Here is a 23,947-nt window from a genome sequence, read left to right on the forward strand (position 1 = left end):
GGAACTATTTTGAATGGAAGCCCTATGATTCTAGCTTGTGTGTCTATGGACTTGGAAGTAATGAATGTTTATATATGTTTTTATATATATATGTGTGTGTGTGTGTGTGTGTGTAAAAATGAAAGTTTATCAGAGTAGGTGTATAGAACCTTTTCTCTCATGATGCTTTTAAGATTTAAGTATCTCTTGTTTGTGTGTTCATAGTACCTGTTACTAGACTTTACTACCATAGTGAAAAACATGTACCAGTGAAGTGTGCATGAAGGCTGCCTGATGACATTGTTAACAAGAAAGGACTCTTCATTACCCTCAGATTGCTTTGTACAAACCCTACACATAAAAGAAAAGCAGGGGAAAAAAAAAAAAGCAGAATTCCTTTTATTTGAACTTCAATTTCCCCACTTATACTTTCTATTCCTATTTGAATGTGTGAGAAATCAATTAAAATATTAACTGTTCAGAAAGTGTTCATCAGCTCTAAGTACATGACCATTGCCATTAATACCTTTGTTTTATACACACGTTGCAAAAGTTCTTCTATTGACTGATGTGCTTATTAGGATGAGTTTTATAATAATCATCTCCTGTACTTTAGTTACTCTATAAAGTGCAGTAGCATGGACTTTGTAGTTGGGAAAGCAAGACAAAGGCTTAAATTAAGAAAAAAATACTATTGTCAGTTGTCTTCTAATTCCTCAAAGTGTAGGCAAATACCTTACGCTTCCAGCTACTGAGGAGTTTATGGATGTTCATGTTATGGTTCAGTATTGTATCAGCTCATGTTTCTCAAATGTTGATGGTATATATTAATGTTCGGTGCTTTTCTCTTCTTTTTTGTATTTTTTAAATTCAAATACAGGAAATCTTTATTTTACAAATGCATTCCTGACAGAGACTTTTATAGAAGTTTTGCGTTTAAACACAACTTACCGCCGTGTTCTGCTTAAAACTACCACAGATATGCCAAGGCACATAGTAGTTGACCCAAAAAACAGATATCTGTTCTGGGCAGATTATGGGCAAAATCCGAAGATAGAACGTGCATTTCTTGACTGCACCAACAGAACAGTTCTTGTGTCTGAGGGTATTGTTACACCTCGTGGGTTGGCCGTTGATCACAGCAATGGCTACATTTACTGGGTGGATGATTCCTTAGACATGATTGCAAGAATTCAGCCTGATGGTGGTGATATTGAAATTGTGCGTTATGGCAGTCGCTATCCAACTCCTTATGGTATCACTGTCTTTGGAAATTCTATGATCTGGGTGGATCGGAACCTGAAAAAAATCTTCCAAGCCAGCAAGGAGCCAGGCAATACTGATCAGCCAACTGTAATACGAGACAACATTAATTGGCTAAGAGATGTTACCATTTACAACAGTAATTTCCAGTTGCGCTCACCCCTTGACGTCAACAACAATCCTTGTTTGGACAATAATGGAGGCTGTTTTCATCTGTGTTTTGCCCTGCCTGACTTGCAGACACCCAAGTGTGGCTGTGCTTTTGGAACACTAGGCAGTGATGGCAAGAGATGTTCCATTTCAACTGATGATTACCTGATTTTTGCTCTTGAGAATGCACTCAGAAGTATCCACCTAGATCCTGAAAATCACAGTCCTCCCTTCCGCACGGTCAATGTGTTAAGAACTGCAGTGGCTCTGGATTTTGACAGCATAAACAACCGAATCTATTTTACACAAAGTTATCCTTCAAGGACAGGAAGGATCAGTTATGTTAGTATTTCCTCAGGAATTGGCTCTCCAACTGTAGTTGCATCTGGTAAGTGCTCTGAAATTTGATACAAAGTATTTGTATATTGAGAAAAACGGACTGCAGCACCGATCACTAGCTCTGTGGATATTTTTATGCTAATAGTCAGGGAAGACTATTTAGTTAACATAGTTAATGAAATGCTCCTTTTGATTCTTGTTCTCCCTGAGCTTCTTATTTCATCTTGATCACAGTGAAATGGAAAGATAAAACTGGTTAAATATCATTATATGCATAAAATTGTATGTAATAAATTATAGATGGTAAATTAGTATTATGGAGCAAGGGATGGTTCCTGCTTCTTGGAGAACAGCAACCAGAGCTTTGGTCTATGTGAGGAAAAGGTCTTTGCAACCCTACCGCATACATGGGACTGCCTGAATTCTTAAGTGTCAGTTCTTCAGTTTTTTAAATGGACCCATTTGTATTGATCCTAGTGGCATCTCAAGGAGATTGGTGTTGCCACGTTAGAATAGGTGAAGAGTATTGCATTATCTCAGGAAACCATACTAAACTTGTGTGTATTTGCTTGCATGTATCTAAGACCTGGGGACTCCAGATGGCATAGCCTTTGACTGGATCAACAACAGAGTTTACTACAGTGACTATCTCAATCAGACCATCACCTCAATGGCTGTGGATGGATCTAACCGCACAGTGATTGCCCGGGTTCCACGACCAAGAGCCATTGTTTTAGATCCCTGCAGAGGGTATGTTTTGCACTTTGTATACTTTATTTCAACTGCAGGTGATACTACAATTTAGACTTAGATTAAGACTGCCAGATAATTCCTGTTCTGAGGCCTAAGTTCCAGTTTTGCCTAACCTTCCTAGATCAAGTCTTTACGTTTAAATTTTCTAAGCTGATGTCAACCTCAGAGATTTCAATTTTTTTCTAAGATTTTTGGAACTTTTATGTATGTGTAGTGCATGAGGCTCTACTTAGTGAGAATTGGAGCCAGATACTAAGCATAAATAAGAACAATATTCAAAGAAGGCATTTGTCAAGCAACTAACCATCCTTCATTTGCTGTGCAAGGCAGAAAAACAAAAGGTACTTTTTGAAATCAAGATTTCTTCAAGCATATAATATCATGATATTCAGATAGCACGGACATCAAGAGATCTTTATGTAGAGTCTTACACAATCTTTCCCTTTTTCTGTTGTATGTCATGAGGCCTCAAAAGAATTCTTGTTTCAGTATCAAAATATTCAGTGAGAAACTGGGGACTTTACTATGTTTACACTGTATTTCATTACTAGCTATACTGTATTTCAAATGGAAAAGGTAAGAAAGAGATTAGCTGACTTTACTGAACTTTCATGGGTGCTGAAAAAACTTTTCTGAAGTTCACTCCAGTGGACACCATGATCCCTGCTAGAAGATTCTCTTATCAATGTGGGCCAAAATAACTTCTTAATCTCTAAGTTTTGTACTGCACAATTTAGTGAGGGACACCAGGTTGGAAATATCCTCAGCAAATAAGAGATTTGTGAGCATTATTTGCTGAAAATATAATCTTGTAATTATGTTATTGACAGGTATATGTACTGGACTGACTGGAGTTCAAATGCGAAGATAGAACGAGCTACACTTGGAGGAAACTTCAGAACAGCTATTGTGAGCACTAATTTGGTATGGCCAAATGGGCTTACTCTGGACTATGAAGAGCAGCAGCTATATTGGGCTGATGCAAATCTGTATGTATTGATAAAACACTTGCTGGTTTTCATTTACTTATTTTTAAAATAGATTTATTATTTATTTTTCCTCATTTTAAAAACTCTTTTTTTTCAGCATTTCAATTGAATTTGTTACTTTGTATTACAGGATGTTAAGAGTTACTTCATAGCAATGCAATGCCAAGTCATAAGACTGATGTGGACCTATTGTGCCATATGAAGTTTTGTTATGCCATGGTGTAGATTTACTCCATTGCTTTATGACATTTGTGCCCTCTGGCAGTTTGTTCATCTTATGTGCAACTCAAGGCTTCTCTAAGTGTCTTCTCTAACAAACAGAGTCTCAGTGGACATTTTACATCATTCATTGCTCATGATTAATGCCTATCACCTGTGAAATATGGCATGATATTCTTGCTGGTGCCTACCAGACAGAACTTTACAATTCAGTTTATGCCACCAGAATTTCTACTGTCAGCAGAAAAGTTTTTAAAAGTAATTTAGTTTGTGTCCTTTCAAATTCACTCATGGTCTCAAAGAAATCACTGCAGCAGTCAGTTCCCCTCTGGTTCCTTCACCATAGCAGGTTTTTTGTAGGCTTATCATTTGCTATAACAGAAAAGGTACACCTGTAATGTAATAACTCTTATGGTCTGTACCTCTATTGGCTCTTCTGGGACGAGGACATTCTTATCTGGATTCATCTGTGTGCCGGAGAGCAGGGCACCTGTAATAAGACCCCCTATTTTAAGGGGAATGCAGGATGTCAAGTGATACATCATCTTTTCTTTCAAACCCTAGTTAATGGAAGTAGGGGAGCATTTGCTTAAACAGTACGAAGCCTTCTTTATTCTGGCATTCATGGGGAGGGCCTCTACCCCTTCAGATTCTGTTTTTCCTTCTCACATCTATATGAAATGCAGCTTTTCCCTTTTTACTAACGATAATGAAGGAGGCGAGCTGTTCAGCTCTTTGAGAAATTGATCTGCTCATTTTCACTCATTGGCTGTTTCTATTTTTCTTCAGCCCACACAGGTAGTCTAGCGAATGCATTAAATACAACTGGCAATAATAAAATATTGTCTCTAGTAGAGTCTTAAACATACAGTTTCTTTGACACTAGATAAAACAAGTTTAAGAGATTTCCTTTCCTGCTAATGATAAGTTATTGGAGTGTGACTCTGTGACTCTTTTGGTAGCTTGACCCAAAGGGTGGACCTTCTTCTTGGTGTCTCAAACAACATCTGGTCCTTCTAACTTCACAGGCAGGCGTATTGGCCATACTCTGATAAACAAGGAGAGAAGCTGCTAGCTACTGGATGTGCTGTCTTCAGTCCCACAGCTTCCTTATCTTACCCTCTGAAGAGCGATTCTAGGATTCTTAATTGCTCCTTTTCAGAAGTGTGTGCATGAAAGATGCCACCGCTTCTTAGAGAATTGTTCTGTTCCAGTGATGTTGCATAAGCACTGCTCCACTTCTTAGGCATTATGCCTTTGTCTATAAACATACACACTGCCGGCTCTTTAAACATGAGTATGAAGAGCAGTGCAGTTGAATGATGGAGCAGAGACATCTGAAGTGGTCTCTTTCTGTCACTAAATGATTGGCAGCCTTGCCATGTAAACATTACAGTATGACTGAGCAGCAAGGTGCTGGGAGTTGGAGGCAAGGAACAGCCTTTATCCATGCTCTTTCTTGTTCTACTATCTTTAACTTGCTGACAGTACCTTATCTAATTTGCAGCATTTGCTTATGTCTTAATGCTTTTCTGCCAGGCTCTTTCTCTTTTCTTTCTCCTTTGAATAACCCCATGTATTACTTATTAATCTTTGTTTATGTTATCCTCATTGCAAATAACTTTTGAACATCCTCCACTTTCTCTTTTCTCATGCTTTATTCTTGTATGGTCTGCATATTACAAACAGAAATCTTTGTGGTAAAATGAACGTCTAACATTTATTATAGTTTTATAAACAATGCTTAGAAATAATGTCCTTGCATGAATAGTGCACTGTAAGGCTCCTGGCATCAGTCTTCTCCTGCTTCCCCACTGACCTTTGCTGAAGTGTTCATTAAGGGTAGGAATGACTGAAGGGGAGAAACAGTGACAAAGTGGTTGTGGGTCAGTAGTGCTGTCTGTATGAGTATAGAATGTGTTATGTGCAGCAAAACATGTCTATCACAGAACTTGGAGTTGAACTCTGATTTTCTGGGCCTCCTTGAAATCTTGTTTGTTGGAATTTTGCTTATCATTACAAACACCATTCCTAAGCTAGAATCAAAACTGCTAGGAAGAATTGCTAATCATACACTATTTGTTTGTGGTTGATGGATGTTTTATATGTCGTAGTTATTACATATTAGAACTGTTTTTCCCTCCTATATTATTCTGTGAGAAATAGTAGAAAATGCATGTTTGCAGTCTATAATTTTGCTGGTATTTCCTGATTGTGAAAATTTGGATCACAGAAGATAATATGAAATGAAAACATGTCCCATTTCATGGGATCGTTGGTTTTCTCCTGGTACAAGAAGTCATTAACATCATACTCATTCCAAAAATATATTATCTCAAAGTTTTTTGCATTGCTTTCAGTAGCATAGTTGTTTAAACATTTCTATATTCAGCCCAGTTACTTCCACTACATTACTGTGGCAGCATTACAGGGCTGCTACTCTGCATCACTATTGAAGTCACAGATCAGAAAATTTTAGTTTTTAAACTTGTGACAGCACCCGGTATATTAGTGCACATTACTGAAATGGTGGATACTAGTTGCTAGACAAGGTAGGGCATAGCTTTATACACATAGGTTAAAAGACTTCTTTCATTTAAGATTTAATAATTTCTTTGTTGTTTTAGGCAGAAGATTGAGCGATGTACCCTCACTGGTACAAATCGTGAGGTAATTGTTAGCACTGCTCTTCATCCATTCGCAATGACACTGTTTGATCAGCACATATATTGGACAGACTGGAACACACGAAGCATTTACCGAGCTAATAAGTATGACGGTTCAGATCAGATAGTAATGATCATGAATCTTCCACAAAGACCGATGGATATTCATGTTTGGGCAAAAAGTAAGCAGCAGCGTTGTACCAACCCTTGCAACCAGTTCAATGGTGGCTGCAGTCACATCTGCGCACCAGGTACGCTCTTATGCTTAATGACTGTAAGCTGTTACTGTTGCCTGCATTTGAATTCATAGTATAATGATTTTAGTCACATGGGAACCACTGAAATATTTCTTAGTGTTCCTAAATGTTTAATATTTATTTTGTTTATAAATACAATCAAAATTTTTGCCTTTCAAGGTCATGGTATTTTGCCAGTGCACTTCAGGATTACATCTGAGAATCCTCACAAATAAAAATGATGTGTTTCTCCAATTTAAACCAAAAAATTGTTTTCTGTGTTTGTAGCTTTTCTTTCCTCTGAGATGAGACATGAAGTGAGCTCTGCAGCATATGGTTACCTTAGGAATATGTATTGATATGCTGCATACTAAGCAGATGTTTCCTACCACATATTTAAAAAATCCTGATGGTCATTATTTATTTGTCCTATGATACTGTGAATTCTTTCCCTAATGTTTAATTTCTTAAATAAACATTTCTACTGCCTCATTTTAAATGTTGGCCAATTTCTAAGAAGATAGCACAAATCAGTTTCTGTCTGCACAGTGGAATCTTTCTGAGTTATGGGCTTCAGAAACATACTTAGTATCATCAGCTGTATGTTGTGGTGAGACCTGAGTGACATAAGTGTCTTGTTTTGTATTTCTCCTTGTGTCTGTAAGGAGAAAGGCAAAGTGCTCTAACAGGTCACCAGTCCATTTGGCTAAGAAATCAGAATGACAGTATAGCCTCAAAATTATACTCGGTACAGAGCTGTTTCATGTGTTGTGGATTTTTGGAAGCTAAAGTCTTTGACTTTCAAAACCTCATTCAATGCCTGCTTTCATTCGTAGCATTCTAGATGCCTTTAAAAAAATCTTTCTTGTCTGAAAACAACTCAAATTTCTCACTGATTTTTAGAAAAGGAGTTAATGTAGTGCAAGGAAGTTTTGAAAACCTTGTTTTGATTTTGATGGTGTAGTTCTGATCTTTGAAGACATCAGATGCCATCTTGGTGCATTTGGAAACTCTTTGACCAACATGCAAATATGAAGGTATTCTAGTCCCTCTAGTGAACTCTGAAATAACTCTTGTTGGTTTTAGTGGGTTTGCATATGCTTAACTGAGATAAAATTCTGGTTAAGTTACCAGTTCTATCTAAGCAGATAGACCTTACAGAAGTTGTGAGAATTTCATTGCCTTTTCCAGTACTACAGCTATGAACAGTTTCATAAGAGCCTTATCTAAGGCATCTTTTTTTCTTCTTCCCCTCCCTGCCCTCTCTCTCCCCCCTCTCTCTCCCCCCTTTGTTGCAACTGTCAAATGTGAATTTAGGTCCAGCTGGTGCAGAATGTCAGTGCCCCTCTGAAGGTCGCTGGTATTTAGCCAATAATAACAAGCACTGTATTGTGGATAATGGTACCAGGTGTGATACTGGTTTCTTCACTTGCCTTAATGGGCAATGTATCTCTGAGCGATGGAAATGCGACAATGACAATGACTGTGGTGACGGCAGTGATGAGTTGGAAAGTGTGTGTGGTAAGCATTTGAAATAACTGCATGAGGAAGTGATATGTACTTGTTTGCACTGTGTTCTCTGTCACTTGTGGCTTTATGATCATAGATCTTATGGGTGTAGTTTGGAAACGATCCCTTCCTTGCTCAGACTCAAGGTCTGAATGACTATGGATTGGGTCTGGAATCCTAAAGCTCTGTAGTATTGAATTTTTACCATGTAAAGCCAATTTCTACTATGTTTAATTCAAATATGTATTTTACGTTTCATGCAGTCCGTTTTGCAGCTGTGTTTGCCCTGGCAGGTAAAAATATGCTTTTACTTTTTACTTTGTCAGAGAACTTAGATTACATTTATCTGTGTGTTTTTTTTTTTAATCTTATTTTATTTCCTGCAGCTTTCCATACTTGTCAGCCAACAGCTTTTACCTGTGGTAATGGGCGATGTGTGCCCTACCATTACCGCTGTGATCACTACAATGACTGTGGAGACAACAGCGATGAGGCTGGCTGCTTATTCCGAACTTGTGACTCCCACACAGAATTTACTTGCAATAATGGCAGATGTATCTCTCTTCAGTATGTCTGCAATGGAGTAAACAACTGTTACGATAATGGCACATCAGATGAGAGAAATTGCCGTAAGTTTATCCTAATTTCCCATTGCCTATCTCAGTCTAACTCTTTAGACCAAAGAAGAGCCAAATATGTTTGTGTGTAAAGAATTGGGGGGATGGGGAAAGGCAAAGAGGATAAAAGATTTCTTTATTTACATTACATTTTCTGTGTTATTTGTAGCAAATAGGATTGTTAAAAGATGTTCTGGAGTACCTCAGGATACTACACAACAGCCGTTGCTTTAAATAGTTTGCCTTGATGCAGCAAATGCTCATGCAGTGTTTAATGTTAGGTCTTGTGAGTAATCCCATGTACTTCAAAAAAGATTACTTTGTATGAATGGGGTGCTTCAGGGCATATATTTTTGCAGGATTATGCTGGAGTTTGACAGTGGGTTTTAACTTTGTGTCATGCTACATTAATTGTACTAGATTTAAACTTCTAGAGTGTGTATTCTAACTCTTACACTGACATGGCTTATATTTATTCTGTTTAAAATTATATGCCATATAGCTCTCAAGGTTATCAGTTATGTTTGTTTTCCTTAAGATGTAAACTGTGATTAGTTCAATATTGACTGCCATGGCAGTTAATCAAACTAATCATGTCTTTGTACTAAGATTACATTCTTCAGTGGAAAATTTATATCTGGAGCGAGAGAAATTGATCAAAATGGATTTATATATTTTTTTTTTAATTTTTACATTTTTCTATGTACACTGATTTATTCCTGACCTTTTTTTTTTTTTTTTTAAGTGGAATCTGAATATTCAAAGTACCTGGTTTATTAGTCATTTGTAGTATGTTTGATGGTTTGTGCAATACCAGCTGGTTGCAGATGCAAGCATTACAGTATGAATCATGTCACTTTGCCTCACACTTAAAGACTGGCATGTGTTTCTTTGACCATGGTTTTTTTTGTGTTGTTTTTTGTTTGTTCATTTTTTTAATGTCAGTAAAAGCAATTGTCCAATTGTTTCCATGTAGCGGAAGCAGAGTTAGTGCACTTTAGCAAGTGAGTGACATCATACTCTCTTTAAACTTTTTTTTTTTTTTTTATATATCTTTCAATGAGATACAGGGTAACAATATCAGAAAAAGCTCTAAAGACCTTCTGCATTTTATTTTCTCCCTCCTCAAAGCGGACCGCACGTGTCAGTCTGGTTTTACAAAATGTCAAAGCACAAATATTTGCATTCCTCGAACATATCTGTGTGATGGTGATAATGACTGTGGAGATATGAGTGATGAGAGCCCTACTCACTGTGGTAAGTTAATAGGGCCTTGGTTACATTTCTTGTACATCAGCAATTTATTCCACTGCTCTTTACCTTTGACATAACTCCTACAGTTCACAAAACTTCTCTTGTAATACCAAGGAATTATGAGGTATATGTGTTGCATTATTAGCTCTCAGTGATCTAAATTATACTTTTATCTAATAAAAAAGATTATCTTCTTTTCCAGCATTGTTATACAGCATTTAAGGGATCATTCCTTTTTGCTTATTTTTCTCTGTATCCTTTATGGTTTTACAAGGTAACTGGCACTTGCATTATAGGGAGTTGGCTTTTTCTGGAACTTTAATATTAGAGTAATTGTCCTTCTTATAACATGAAACTGTATGTAGTCTTAAATACGATTTCTTTTAGCTCTTTCATGTAGCTATGTATGCTTTAACATGTGACTCATTATTCACTGTAGCTTGCAGTTAGTGTATAAAAGCATCTAGTTTTCAATCAGCTTATCTTTCCTGGTACAGACATTTGCGTTAGGTAGCAGTTAAGTAGTACTTTTCCCATATAAACTCATTGAAAACATTTTATAAAATATGATAGATATTTTCAGAAAATGGTTGATTTTTAGTATTACCCAAGTGGATTATTTTACTTTCACTCATTTTTCTAAAGATTGCCTTGGATTAACTATGTCACAAGTTTTCTAAAATATGGATTCAACTTTTCTAGTCAGAACATGGCAACTTTTATCTGTGGACACCTACATGTCAAAAATATGTGGTTATATATACAGACACAGTGAGTCCTCAGCTGCTGCTGAAAGGTGTCCTTTCTACAAGTTTGTGTCCCAGCTAGCACTGATGAATTACTTAAATTGAAAAGTGGTGAAGGGCAAGAAAGAGGGAGAGAAAAGGAGAATGGGAGATGAAGGAAGCCCCAGTTCATTAATGAGCAAAAAGTTAATTGCCTTTGATTTCCATTATTAAAGGCACATAAATGAGCAAGTTAGAACATCAGACTGCGTCCTTTTTGGTATCTTGAAACCATCAGAGGGTACAGGAAAGTACCAGTAACTACTGAGGAAATTATCAAACCCACTATACATGCCATGATCTAGGGCCTCAGCCAAAGTGCAGAAGGAAAATTTGCAGAGTGCTTAACTAGAACTATTCAGTGTTACAATTTGTTCTTAGCTGACATTAAAAAAACCTTCCTAACTGTAAGTGAAGAAAAATCAATAGGAGAAAAGTGTTATCTAAAACGAAGTATCACTTGCTTACTGCACATTTTGATTCCTGGTAAAGCACAGTCTGCTACCACCTGGTTTGGGCACTGGAGATAAGAAAATATTGAACTGTGTTCGCTTTCTTGTGCACAAATCTCCACTATAAACGTAGAAAATACTTACAGTGGCTGTGTACAATTCAACTTCCAGGGCAAATTTTGTCTACTTATTAGCTGATACATATATCCAAGGAGAGAACTAAACCCATTTTTGGCATACAGAAACCAAGCTAGTTTGTAGAATGAACTCTTTGCAGATAGGCTGTGAAAAGACATCCTTCCTAGCATAATTTTTTCTCTTTCTTTTTTGGGGTCTATAATATATTTACATAACATGGACTCAAAAGCAACTTAAAACAAGTTGGAAAGGTAAGAGAAAGAAAGAAGTCATACATAGGTTTTTTCTTCCAGTCTCACTGACTTGCACAAATAATGAATTTCGTTGTACATCGGGACGTTGTATTCCTGCTCATTGGTACTGTGATCAAGGAATAGACTGTGCAGATGGCTCTGATGAACCTGCTTCTTGTGGTAAGTTTCCAGTCAGAAGATACAACATGATAGGTTATGGAAAATCAGTAGTTTCTCTTGTACACAGAAGCTTGAATCCATACTTGATGGAAAAGAATGTCTTCTGAGGTTTATTCACTGACTAAATCATCTGAGTCTTAAATACTTTATAATTATACTACATACTTAATATTCAAGTCTTAAATACTTAAAGCAGTGCATCTGATAGGAAAGCTTTTTGTTGCCACAATTGTTTGCTTTCAATGTAATAATGCTTAATGTATAACTTCCTGTTATTTGTTAAGACTATATTGGTGGTAAATCAAGTGACATAAAGTAGCAAGTATTTTGATATTGTTTTGAATGTAAAAACAGATGTTTTGATGTGCAAAACTGGGCATATAATATTGCATTTGGGGGGAAGAAAGAATGTGGGATAGAGGAACATTGTTGACAATGTGAGTTAGGGTATCATAGTAGTACAATAAGCAAATCCCTTGTGTATCATAGAAATTGGTGGTAATAAGCAGCAGAGGAGGGAATAAGGTGAAAAGAAGCAATGTTCGGGGAGGAATAGGATGGTGTAACTGAGAATATATTACCACATAGTTGTTATTCGCTCTGTAAAAGTTGGCATAACACAAGGCAGAACGGATTCTTCTATGATTCAAGCAGGAATAATAGCTCAATTTGCACATTGCTGGAGTTGCACCTTCACCTTAAGAAAACGTCTTGCACCTTTTATCATGACTATCCTACATTTAAGCTTCTATTTTACATCTCAGTATCATAAGATTCTCCCTAAAATACTCTCCTCGTTAGATTTTTGTGACAGTGCAGCTTAGTTTAACAAGCATAGTGATTATGTTCATTTTCAAGTGCCCCAAATGCGGACTTGTTCACGTGACCAGTTCACGTGTGATGATGGCAGATGTATCCCAGCAACATGGATCTGTGATGGTGATAATGACTGTGGTGATATGAGTGATGAGGATCAAAGACATAATTGTGGTAAGTAGTTAATGCAAATGGATACTGCACTCTCTTTGTTCTGCAGGCATTTTTGGAAGGTTCTTCGACTGTTCTCCAAACTCCCACCCTCTGACAATTTTTCTATCCATACTGGTGCACATTAAGCATGAGGTACACTCTTCCTTGTCCTGGTTTCAGCTAGGATAGTTAATTTTCTTCCTAGTAGCTGGTAGACTGCTGTGGTTTGGGTTTAGCATGAGAGTAATCCTGATAACCCACTGATGTTTTAGTTGTTGCTGAGCAGTGCTTACACTAAGTCAAGGACTTTCCACCTTCTCATGCTGCCCTGCCAGTGAGTAGGCTAGGGGTGCATAAGAAGCTGAAGGGGACACAGCTAGGACAGCTGACCCAAACTGACCACAAGGAATATTCCATATCATATGACATCATGCTCAGCATGTAAACTTAGAGAGAAAGCTGGGGGGAGGCATTTCTTGGAAACAGGCTGGACATCAATTGATTGGTGATGAGCAATTATTTTTCATTTGCATCCTTTGTTCCTACTAGCTTTCATTTGTTTATATTTTTTAAATTTTATTTTTCATTAAATTGCTTAATATTATAATTATTACTGTAATATTTTGATTACTAAACGGTTCTTTTGTTAACCCATGAGTTTTCTTAGTTTTACCCATCCAGCTCACCCCGTCACATTGGGTAGGTGGGTGGGGGAAATCAATGAGCGGCTGTGTGGTGCTTAGTGGACAGCTGGGATTAAACCACAACATTTCTGTACTTTCACTTTCATTACATTGAATTTAAAATGGAATATTTTACTGCTACTACTTAAAAAGGTGCTATTTTTGCAATTTGCAATTTTTGAATTGTTGAGTTCAAATGGAGGCATAATTAAACTCGGTTGTTTGTATGTTCTAGGCAGCAATAGCAGCTTCAGTGGAGATACTCCCTCATCATCACACACTACATCTTGTGTATATAAGTAGTGACATAATTTCTTTGAAAAATTAGTGAGCAAAATAAGTGTGGATGTTTAGAAGGTCAACAAAAGGAAGAAAGTTCACCAAGCCTGGTATCGCTCCTTGATTCTTTTAAAAGCAGCTTCATACACTTGCAGTTCTTGACCTTTTTGACTACAGTACTGCTCCCTCTGTTTGTTCCCTGGAGCACAGAATGCCTTGCAGAGAAAAGGTGATAGCTCCCAGAAAATCTGTCCAGACACAAAAAAGCTTATAGTGGGAATCCATCAAGATCAAGAGTTCTGCAGATGCTAACATTGCCTAAGGAATCCTAAATTGCTTTGGCTACCTGTCAGCTTCCAAGAAGAGCAATGCTCAGTGAAAATTAGTGGGAATATCTATGAGTATTGTGTATGAGAGGATGCAGTGGTACCTACCTCTGCATGTGCAGCAGAGCATGGCTCTGTTGTGAAATATGGGCTATATCCAGGCCATGTGTGGCAAGGGGGTGGGGAGGCTGTTACACACATTGAGTATAACTTGTGTGTCAATTAACATGCTCTTCTTCCAGCAAACCGCAATTGCACTGCAGCAGAGTTCACGTGTGTCAACAATCGACCCCCACTCAGGAGGTGCATTCCTCGGGCATGGATCTGTGATGGTGATGCTGACTGCGCTGATGCATTTGATGAACACCAGAACTGCACACGAAGATCTTGCACAGAAAATGAATTTAGTTGTAGTAATGGCCTGTGTATCCGAAGCACGTACAGGTTTGTAACTTCCTGAGCCGCTGCAGAAATTCTCAAAATTTGCTTAAAGTGAAGGTGCTAATTCAACCATTTTTTCACACGGTTTAGCTGTCAAGTAGATCTGCGTATTTTAAGGAAACTGTTTATCTGCTCTGCATTTATGTGTAAGTTTTAACTTGAAAATGCTCTGTAAATTTCTGTTAATATCCCCAGTGCTTGCCATTAGCATTCAGTCCTTCTCATTGTGCCTAGTAACCTCTCTGTTCAGTTCATAAATGCATACATGGAATACAGGCAAGAATCACGGGATTAGACTATAAAACCTGAACCTGATTTCTGAACGCCTCTTACATTGGGACCAATAATATCTGTCCTTCTTTAGAAACTAGGAGAGTGTGTCTATCCATTTGTCCTCCTACATTTGAAAAACATGCTCATTTTTCCTCAGATGTGACAGGCGGAATGACTGTGGTGACAGCAGTGATGAAAGGGGATGCATCTATGAACCATGTCAACATCATCAGTTTACTTGTCAAAATGGGCGCTGCATTTCCAAGGCCTACATCTGTGATGGGGATAATGACTGTGGTGATGAATCTGATGAGCTGGAACATCTCTGTAGTACACCAGAAGCGACCTGTGCTCCCCATCATTTTAAATGTGACAATGGAAACTGCATCGAAATGGTTAAAGTCTGCAATCGGTTGGATGATTGTTTAGATAATAGTGATGAAAAAGGATGTGGTATGTGTGGATGTATTTGTACTGTCTTATTACCATGCTTAGGGAGCTTTCAAAGAAATGGACACTAATTACAGTCATATCTCTTCTATGGCTGTCTCTCAGAAGGATTATAAGAATGTATATATCTGATAATATGTTTTAATTATATCATCATTATCATATACTGTTTTAGCAAATCATGAAAATTAGCTAAATGTAGTTCATATGTTGTTATGTACTGCTCTTACATTTCTGAAATACATCCTTCAGAAGTATGCACTTTGCACTTGCTATATTTGAAGACAGACCTCAAAGAATCTAGATTAGATGAGATTGGCTTCTTCTTGCTCTCTTATTACAGCAGCCTAGATTCATATTCAGTGTTTTTAGGTGGGGTAGCAGGGAGAGGGAGACAGAGACAGTGCATTAGAAAGTGACTGCATTATGTTTCCTTGAACAGAACTCTTTTCCTTCCCCAGGTATAAATGAATGCAGTGACCCTTCAATCAGTGGATGTGATCATGACTGTACAGACACACATACAAGTTTCTACTGTTCTTGTCACCCTGGATACAAACTTATGTCTGATAAACGAACTTGTGATGATATTGATGAGTGCAATGAAACTCCATCAGTATGTAGCCAGATTTGTGAGAACACAGCTGGCTCCTACATCTGTAAGTGTGCCCCAGGCTATATCCGGGAGCCTGATGGAAAAAGTTGCCGGCAAAATAGTAATATCTCCCCATACCTTATTTTTAGCAACCGTTACTATCTGAGAAATCTCACAGCAGATGGCCAGTCTTACTCTCTCATTTTGCAAGGACTGAGAAATGTGGTGGCACTGGACTTTGACAGGGTGGAAAAGAGGTTGTACTGGATTGATGTGGGGAGAAGGGTCATTGAACGAATGTTCCTAAATGGAACAAATAAGGAGGCAGTGATAAGTGATGATGTGCCCAACGGGGAAGGTATCGCTGTTGACTGGGTTGGCAGGTAAGAAAGTACTTTTTCTCTCTTTTTAGGCTACTAAGGAAATGATGTGTGAGGGAGTTTGTCTTAGGGTTTTTCTCCCATTTCATATGAAATTCCCAACGAGTGCTGAAATAGCTTTGGACTGGAGATGCAGCCTGATACAATGGCTCTAGAGTTGTTTGTCAACATGTAATACATTATATAATACATTTGTTTAATTGCTCTCATATCTAGCATGTTGAAGTAATATCAGAGTTGCTCTCTCATCAGTAATAAAGCAATGTGTATGACCCTTAGGGAAAGCTTGTTAGGAAACTATTAATGAACAGACTAAGCAGGCAGGTGGGATGCTACATATGGCTATGGGGTAGGGATTCTGAGCTTAGGCTCTTTATTCCTTTGCTAGCAGTCATTGGAGTTGGAATGCAGGCTTCACATTATGCATGAACAATATGTTACAACAACTAACCAGATTACTAGTAAGTAATAATAAACATTATTGAAGTTTAGCTGCTGTACCAATTCAAAGTGCATGTTTCTTGAAAAGCTCTTGAAAAATACATCTTTAACTGACACTCAAACAATGTCATCCACATAATTTGCTGTAAGGAAGGACAGTATAAGGGTGAGGTAATTGGAAAGCAGTTTGCATTATAGTAATTTTTTAATTGCCTGCTATGGGTCAAAAAGAAGTCTCATTTACTCCCACAGAAACTCGCTCCTTTTGTAGTGCCCTGTTTGCTGGTGTTCTTGGCTGGTTTTCATGAGATTTTGCTTTCTGGGTACAATACTATCAGTATGAAAACTTCAAATATGGTGGATCAGACTCTGCAAAATAATGAAAATAATTCAAAAAGTCACATTTGAAACTTAAATGAGAGTGTTTATATAAAGATCCCAATATAGTAGTTTTCATTTTTAAACCACTCTGTCTCTAAACTGAGTGATAATGCATGTTATCTGCAGTTTCAAATGCTTCATGATTCATGGAAAGATGAGCAAAAAAAAAAAAAAAAACCAACCTAATTTTATCCAAACTAGTCCTTCTGCTCTATTACAAATACAGTTGCTGAATTATTTGAGCTGGTATTAGTCATGTCAGGCTATTTCTGGCATGGCCAAGTGGACGCTGGAGCTGACCAGCCATACAGACAATTTCAGAGTAGCCTGATGTATTTCTGCTTAAATAAAATTCCTTGTTTTGTTGCAGGCTTTTTAAAATTGTTGCTTCCCCTTCCATTATTTCTTTCGTTACAGATGTGCCTAATTCCTAGGCAAAGTAATAGAAGTGTTAGAAGAGTCTAGGGAAAGTTTAAATTGGGCAATTGAACCTGATGATTTTCTCCAGTGCTTTACAGCCCTGGTTGCAGTCCATTACACTCCATGTCTGTTTTCCTGTGTGTTTCCACTAGCTATTGTTGGTAGGAGATGAAAGGAAGAGAAGGAAGGTTTAAGAATTTAGATGCAAATGGCATATTATTACTCAACTGGGCAACTAAAAGTTTGAATTTGGCACCAATAACTGTGGATGGAGAAATAGCAGGTGTGAAAAGAGGAGTCTGGAGCGTGGTGTAGAAGAGATGTCTGTGTAGTATATGCATTCTGCCTTTACAGTAGAAGGTATTACTTCTAGAAGAAAAAACTGAAATTTACCAAAAGAAGTAAATCAGAGTAAATAAACTAACTCTTAACATTTCAGAAAATTGTACTGGGTGGATGCCTACAAAGATTGTCTCTATGTCTCTGAACTTGATGGAAGATTCCGTAAAAAACTGGTGGATCGGTGTGTGGATGCCAATAACACTTTCTGCTTTCAGTACCCCAGAGCAATTGTTGTTCATCCAAAATATGGGTATGACATTTCAAGAGTGCTTTTCCTTTCTTTTACAAGTAGTTTTACACTGTCTCTGAAAACCTGAAATAGATTTTGGCTGCCCACGCTTAGATTTATGTGGCATCAGATCTTAGTGGAAAGTTAGCAAAAGTGGTAGCTTGCCTTTTGTAGGTATATATGCCAGACTGTCAGATATCATTGAAAGTGCAATTTGGTTCCATGTAGACAAGGAAGTTTTGACTGCAGGGCTAAAATCATTGATAGGAGTTGTGTGGTATGATATGTGATGGGGCTGCCAGTTACATTTTTTGAAGACAATTGTGATCCTACAGTTTTCTGCTGTAGCAGTCAAATTAGCAGTATATTAAGTAGAAGTTACTTTCTTCAATCTCTGCTTTAGTTTTGTTTCAGGAAATACTGTATTTGAGGTGTGGCTTTTAATATTTACTTCAGCATATTTTTACTTCAGTCCTAACTGTAAGTATTTGCTTGAACAGACAGGTTTACTGGACAGACTGGGCAGATCGAGCCTATATTGGACGAGCAGGCATGGATGGCAAGGAGAAGATGGTGATTATCTCAACAAAGTTAGAGTGGCCCAATGGACTTACCATAGATTACACCAATGACAAGCTCTACTGGGCAGACGCCCATCTAAATTACATTGAGTATGTATGCAGAGAATAATAATAACTGAATAATTGCTTATGTCAGATCGCAGTGGTGGCATGTATTGATACTATAAGCACTGTAGGTATTTCTAACCACTGACTATAGGAAACCAGAGTCCAGAAGTCTGGAGTAGTAGGCAGTACAAATCACCAGATGACACCTAGTTGTTCTATTTGCATTCTAGGACCTGCTGGAAGTGGTCCAAAAATTATAGTAAAAAGATTCACAGTCTGTGCTTAAATATGTGACTACTCTATATCTACGTATACAACCTGAATCAAAGCAAAACTGAGTGTAAAATCACTATTTTTTTCTGATTCTGATTTCTGCCTGCAGGAAAGAGTTTAGCTGTAACTAAATTAATTATGTGCAATTAGGACACAATTTGAGTATTTGTCCACAGGTGTGACATGGAATTACCTGTTAGCATGTAGGATTTTTTGTAAATAAAAAAAAAAATCTATTAATAGCTTCTAGTGTTAGAAAATTTCTACATAAAAATGAATAGCTAGCATTTTGGTACTTGTCAAGGCACTGAAATAAAAAAAAATCCTTTGTATTTTTTATTTATATTTATATGTACCTTTAAATTTATATTTGCTTCTATTCTTCTGTACTTGAATTCTTCTGGCAGCCTTTTCTATCCTGAATTCTTAAATGCATGCCAATTATATATGTATTTCTCAGTCTCTTTTCTCTCTTGATTTCATAATTTCTCCCTTTAGCAGGGTGATAAGAAAAATAGTAAATCTTATTGAAGATATCAGAGTAGGCTCTAAATGAGAGAGACACATAGAAATTAGGAATATAGGAGGCCTATTATTTTCTTAAGTGTTCCATTATTAACAGTCTGAATGGTCCATGCAAGCTAGACTCCTGTGTGGAAAAGTAACTTGCTGTAAGGCAGTAAATTTGCAAGTTTTCATTGGACTAGATGCTATGCTTCAGTAGGAAGACTGGATTTCAGTGGATGTTCTTCTGTTCCATTTATTTGCCTAAAATAACCTGGTTTGCTTTCCTGCATATCTTAAAATGGATTCACTGAGGAAAGTGCTCATTAGGCTATAAAGAAGCTGCTGTTCCACATTGCATAATCCTGGTCACCAGTAATGAGATACTGTAAGCATACATAATAAAGATACAAAGATATTTTAGCCTTTTTTACTGATTGTTTTGCATACTTTTTTCTTTGTCTAGGTTCTCTGACCTGGATGGACATCATCGTCACACAGTATATGATGGGACTTTGCCTCATCCATTTGCAATTACAGTTTTTGAAGACACTATATATTGGACTGACTGGAACACAAGAACAGTTGAAAAGGGAAATAAATATGATGGGTCTGACAGGACTGTTCTTGTGAACACCACTCACAGGCCATTTGACATTCATGTCTACCATCCATACAGACAGCCATTTGGTGAGAAAACAAAATTAGATTTGCATAAAGAAGCTTGACTGTTATCCAGAGACTAATTATAAGTGGTCCTGTATGAATTCAGCTTTTGCCTTTGCTGGAAGGAATAAAATCTACTGAGTAAATGTAGATCTCTACATTTCTAAATTGCCTTTTCTTTGTATAACAATGAGTGGAAATGCATAATTTTAAATTATTTTCTAAAATGTCTTGGCTTAATACCATACATTTCCTCTATATGAAATCATACTTATTTCTCTCACTAAGTGCCTATTTATCTAGGTTTTATTTTTTCAATTTCTTATATTTAACTTTTCATTAAAGTATTAGAGGAGTCTGTTGTAGATCGAGACCTTAGTATACCTGAGAATGGGAAAATATACCAATGTTTGTTCTTATGTTTTACCAGTTAATAACCCTTGTGGCACCAATAATGGTGGTTGTTCCCATCTTTGTCTGATAAAAGCTGGTGGTCAAGATTATTCCTGTGAATGTCCTGATAACTTCATGATAGTGCAGTTTGGCAATACAGCTCACTGTCTTCCAATGTGCTCTAGCACTCAGTTTCTCTGTGCAGACACTGAGAGGTAAGTCTACTGCTCACCATCTTTTTTTCAATGACTTTCTAAGGATATATTGTACTGTTTAGTGTCTTCAAAAGGTCATAAGATTGGATTCCTGCTGTCACTATGAGTTTGTGGTGTGCTTGGAAAGACAAATCCAGGACCACAAGCTTCCATTTTGGAAAATACTTCTAGACGCACTGTTTAAATAGTTTTGGGTTTTTTTGTTGTTTTTTTTTCCTGTTGTTTGTTTGCATTTTTTGCTTTTGAACTTTTTTTCCTGTTATAGGACAACGGTAACTTAAGAAAGTTTGGGTTGTTAGAAACATACATGCAGAAACCATTTCCAGCTCAATTCACAAGCCTGGAATCATCTTCTATTTTTTGTGCATATTTTATAATGTATCTTTGTTTTTTCTTCTTCCCCCCTCAAATATATACTGTCCATCAGTGGCCTCGGAAAGCCATTTAGCTGTTGTGGGGGCACATTTCTGACACTTTTTGTGAGACAACACAAGTAGAAGGAGTAGAATAGTGATGTAACATATATACTGTGCTGCTACTGTATCACTCTGGAGCCTGTGACACAGGTGTGCTTATTGGATGGCCCTTTGAAACAGTATTACAGTGAAATTATTTTCTGAAGTTCAGGTGAATTATTAAAATGTTACCTCATTAAAAATCCAGTTGAAGATTGACTTTAAAAAGCATGACAGATGATTACCAACAAATATACATAAAACCCAAATCTTTATTAATTTTCTATGAACCTCCTTCTAGAGGCCCATCAATATCGTCTGTTTCTGATGACAGTATTCTGGCATATTTTGTTAGTGTTTGACATATAAAACAGAAGACATGAAATTCAAGATATCTTGGAAGTTTCAAGAAGTAACACTGAGACCAGACTTTCTTTTGTTCTGTAAAAGGATTGTTGCACATCTGTGGAGACATATCCTCAACAAAGAAAACACTGTTTTCTCTTTGTAGGTGTATTCCTATCTGGTGGAAATGTGATGGACAGAGAGACTGTCGAGATGGCTCTGATGAGCCCCCTACCTGTCCACACCGATACTGTCCTGTTGGTCAGTTCCAGTGTAATGATGGGAACTGCACAAGTCCCCATTTCTTGTGCAATACCCAGCCAGATTGCCATGACAGATCAGATGAAGACCCTGTACTTTGTGGTATGTCACAACTAATCACCTTAAGTGTTTTGTCAGGACAAAACATGCAAATGACGTATACATTTTAGAATAATTATTCCTTTTGTGCAGATGAAAAGGTGAGGTAGACAGACGTAGTTTTTTCTAGTCTTGCACCTGCTAAAGCAATTCACCTTAGTGCAAAAGCAGTGTAAAACAGAGCAAAAATTTTACTATATCAAAATATAAACATTTTCTATACCTTTGAGACAGATTTGCACTGGTGCAAGTTGCAATTGGTGGTATAAAATACTATACACTACAAAATACAGTTTGTTTTTTTCTGTGTAAAGCTATAGTATGAGTAATCTAAGGCTTTCTAATGCCTAGGTCAGTCTATCAGGTATGCTAACTTTCCCTGTATTCTAGAGCTTTGCATAATGGATCAAAATTATTTCACCCTAATCATTGCCCCAAATCCAGTGCATGTGGGAATATTCGGAGAGCTATTTGAGTCGGCAGTATTTTAGAAATGTGGCTTAATTATGTTTGTGGAACAACAATATTTCCTTAAAATCCCGTCTCATTCCACATACTTATAAAGGACATCCTTACTTACCTTTTTGTAAATAATGGCAGTTCTACAAGCTTAGTAATACAAAAAGAAAGTGATGATGGGGAAAGAAAAGTGGTTATATAATTGATGGTTTCATTGCCTCCCATTAGCAAAGTAACTCAAACAATGACACAATTAAATCAAATGTCAGTTTTACCTGACTTTCAAATAACTAAGCTCTTAAGTGTGTGACATTTTCATGGATGCTATCACACAAGTCATCCATGACTGTGACATTTGTGCTGCACAGAGGAATATTAAATAAGTAGAACTATGGCAGTTGCATAATGTGTCACTGGTTTCAGCCTGCCAAGTACAATAAAAATCAGTTTAGATTTATATCATTTCATCTGCTCATCATCTTGTGCATGGGAATGGATTCTTTTAGTCTAAAAATACATGGAAATTACAATATACTGTTTCATCTTTTGTAAAGCAGTAATAGAGTGGCACCCAGTGAGAAAGTCTGGAAGTGAGGACTCCTCTCTTCATAGTTCGTCAGAGCTCCCCTAGTTTGCTAGCACTGCTGACATCAGCTGCCAGTTCTTAGCCCTCTGGGAATAGAGGGTGTACACTCAGACATTGTGGAGCTGGTATTAGCACAATCTTCTGCTAAGTTTTCTGATGTGTTCTTTCATAGTCAAAGGAACAGGCTCATCAGGCAGTGTACGTCTAAGTTGGTAGCATGACCTGAGCCACAATGTCATTTAGCTTCTCTGTAAAGTTCCTGGGACCCCCTGCCTCAATTATGTTTGAATGCTGGCTTTACTCACATCTGCTTTAGAAGATGGTATCTGTTTTGCTTCTAGAAAAATGGAGAGCCTTAGTGAGCTTGTCTGAAGATGCCCGTAGAAAATATACCATGTGATAATAGAAATCTGTACCTTAACTGGGGAAATAAATGTGATGTTTTAGATTTTTATTGGCTTCCTTTTTAACTTTTGGTGTAGACAGAACTGCTCTACTGACATAACAGCAGCAGTCCATTCCTGTACATTTCAGTATCCTAACAGCCAATTTGTATTCTTTCAGCTAATCATCAGTGTGAAACTCATCAGTGGCAGTGTGCCAATAAACGATGCATCCCAGAAGCCTGGCAGTGTGATAGAGAGGATGACTGCGGTGACAACTCTGATGAAGACAGCACTCACTGTGCCAGTAGAACCTGTCCCCCAGGCCAATTTAAATGTGACAATGGCCGCTGCATCCCGCAGTCTTGGAAGTGTGATGTGGATGACGATTGTGGTGATAACTCTGATGAGCCATTCCATGAATGCAGTAAGCACACATCTGTAGTAAGCTGCCTATATTATGGTGCACTAAAAGCAGAGCAAACTGTTAACTAATTTTCCTGAAGTTGAAAATTTGTTAGAAAGGAATATTTACTGCAAGCTAATTGTAATCATGCAGTAAAGATTGTTAGAAAACATAGAAACTGTGTGATAATTTACTACTTACTTAATCTTGAAGGAAAGAAATCTTATTATTCTGCCCAGATTATCACAAACTCTAATTTTCTTGGTGCTAGCAGCATCCTTTGCTTGGCTTCTAACAACACT

At 37.4% G+C, this 23,947-nt stretch overlaps 1 protein-coding gene across 1 annotated transcript in view; it reads left to right on the forward strand.

Annotated features, from left to right (window-relative positions):
* LRP2 (LDL receptor related protein 2) overlaps positions 1-23,947 on the forward strand; it is a 118,758-nt gene that overhangs the window by 70,329 nt on the left and 24,482 nt on the right. The window contains exons 40-57 of the mRNA XM_054381226.1: positions 860-1,780; positions 2,316-2,481; positions 3,315-3,473; positions 6,320-6,609; positions 7,912-8,115; positions 8,490-8,732; positions 9,852-9,977; positions 11,643-11,762; positions 12,621-12,752; positions 14,262-14,463; positions 14,891-15,186; positions 15,645-16,161; positions 17,840-17,992; positions 18,472-18,642; positions 19,844-20,067; positions 20,474-20,651; positions 21,618-21,814; positions 23,421-23,666. Coding sequence (XP_054237201.1) covers positions 860-1,780; positions 2,316-2,481; positions 3,315-3,473; positions 6,320-6,609; positions 7,912-8,115; positions 8,490-8,732; positions 9,852-9,977; positions 11,643-11,762; positions 12,621-12,752; positions 14,262-14,463; positions 14,891-15,186; positions 15,645-16,161; positions 17,840-17,992; positions 18,472-18,642; positions 19,844-20,067; positions 20,474-20,651; positions 21,618-21,814; positions 23,421-23,666 — 4,545 coding nt within the window. The remainder of the gene's footprint in view (positions 1-859; positions 1,781-2,315; positions 2,482-3,314; positions 3,474-6,319; positions 6,610-7,911; positions 8,116-8,489; positions 8,733-9,851; positions 9,978-11,642; positions 11,763-12,620; positions 12,753-14,261; positions 14,464-14,890; positions 15,187-15,644; positions 16,162-17,839; positions 17,993-18,471; positions 18,643-19,843; positions 20,068-20,473; positions 20,652-21,617; positions 21,815-23,420; positions 23,667-23,947) is intronic.

The sequence above is a fragment of the Indicator indicator genome, chromosome 5 (assembly GCF_027791375.1).
Source record: "Indicator indicator isolate 239-I01 chromosome 5, UM_Iind_1.1, whole genome shotgun sequence".
In the NCBI taxonomy this organism is placed as follows: Eukaryota; Metazoa; Chordata; class Aves; order Piciformes; family Indicatoridae; genus Indicator; species Indicator indicator.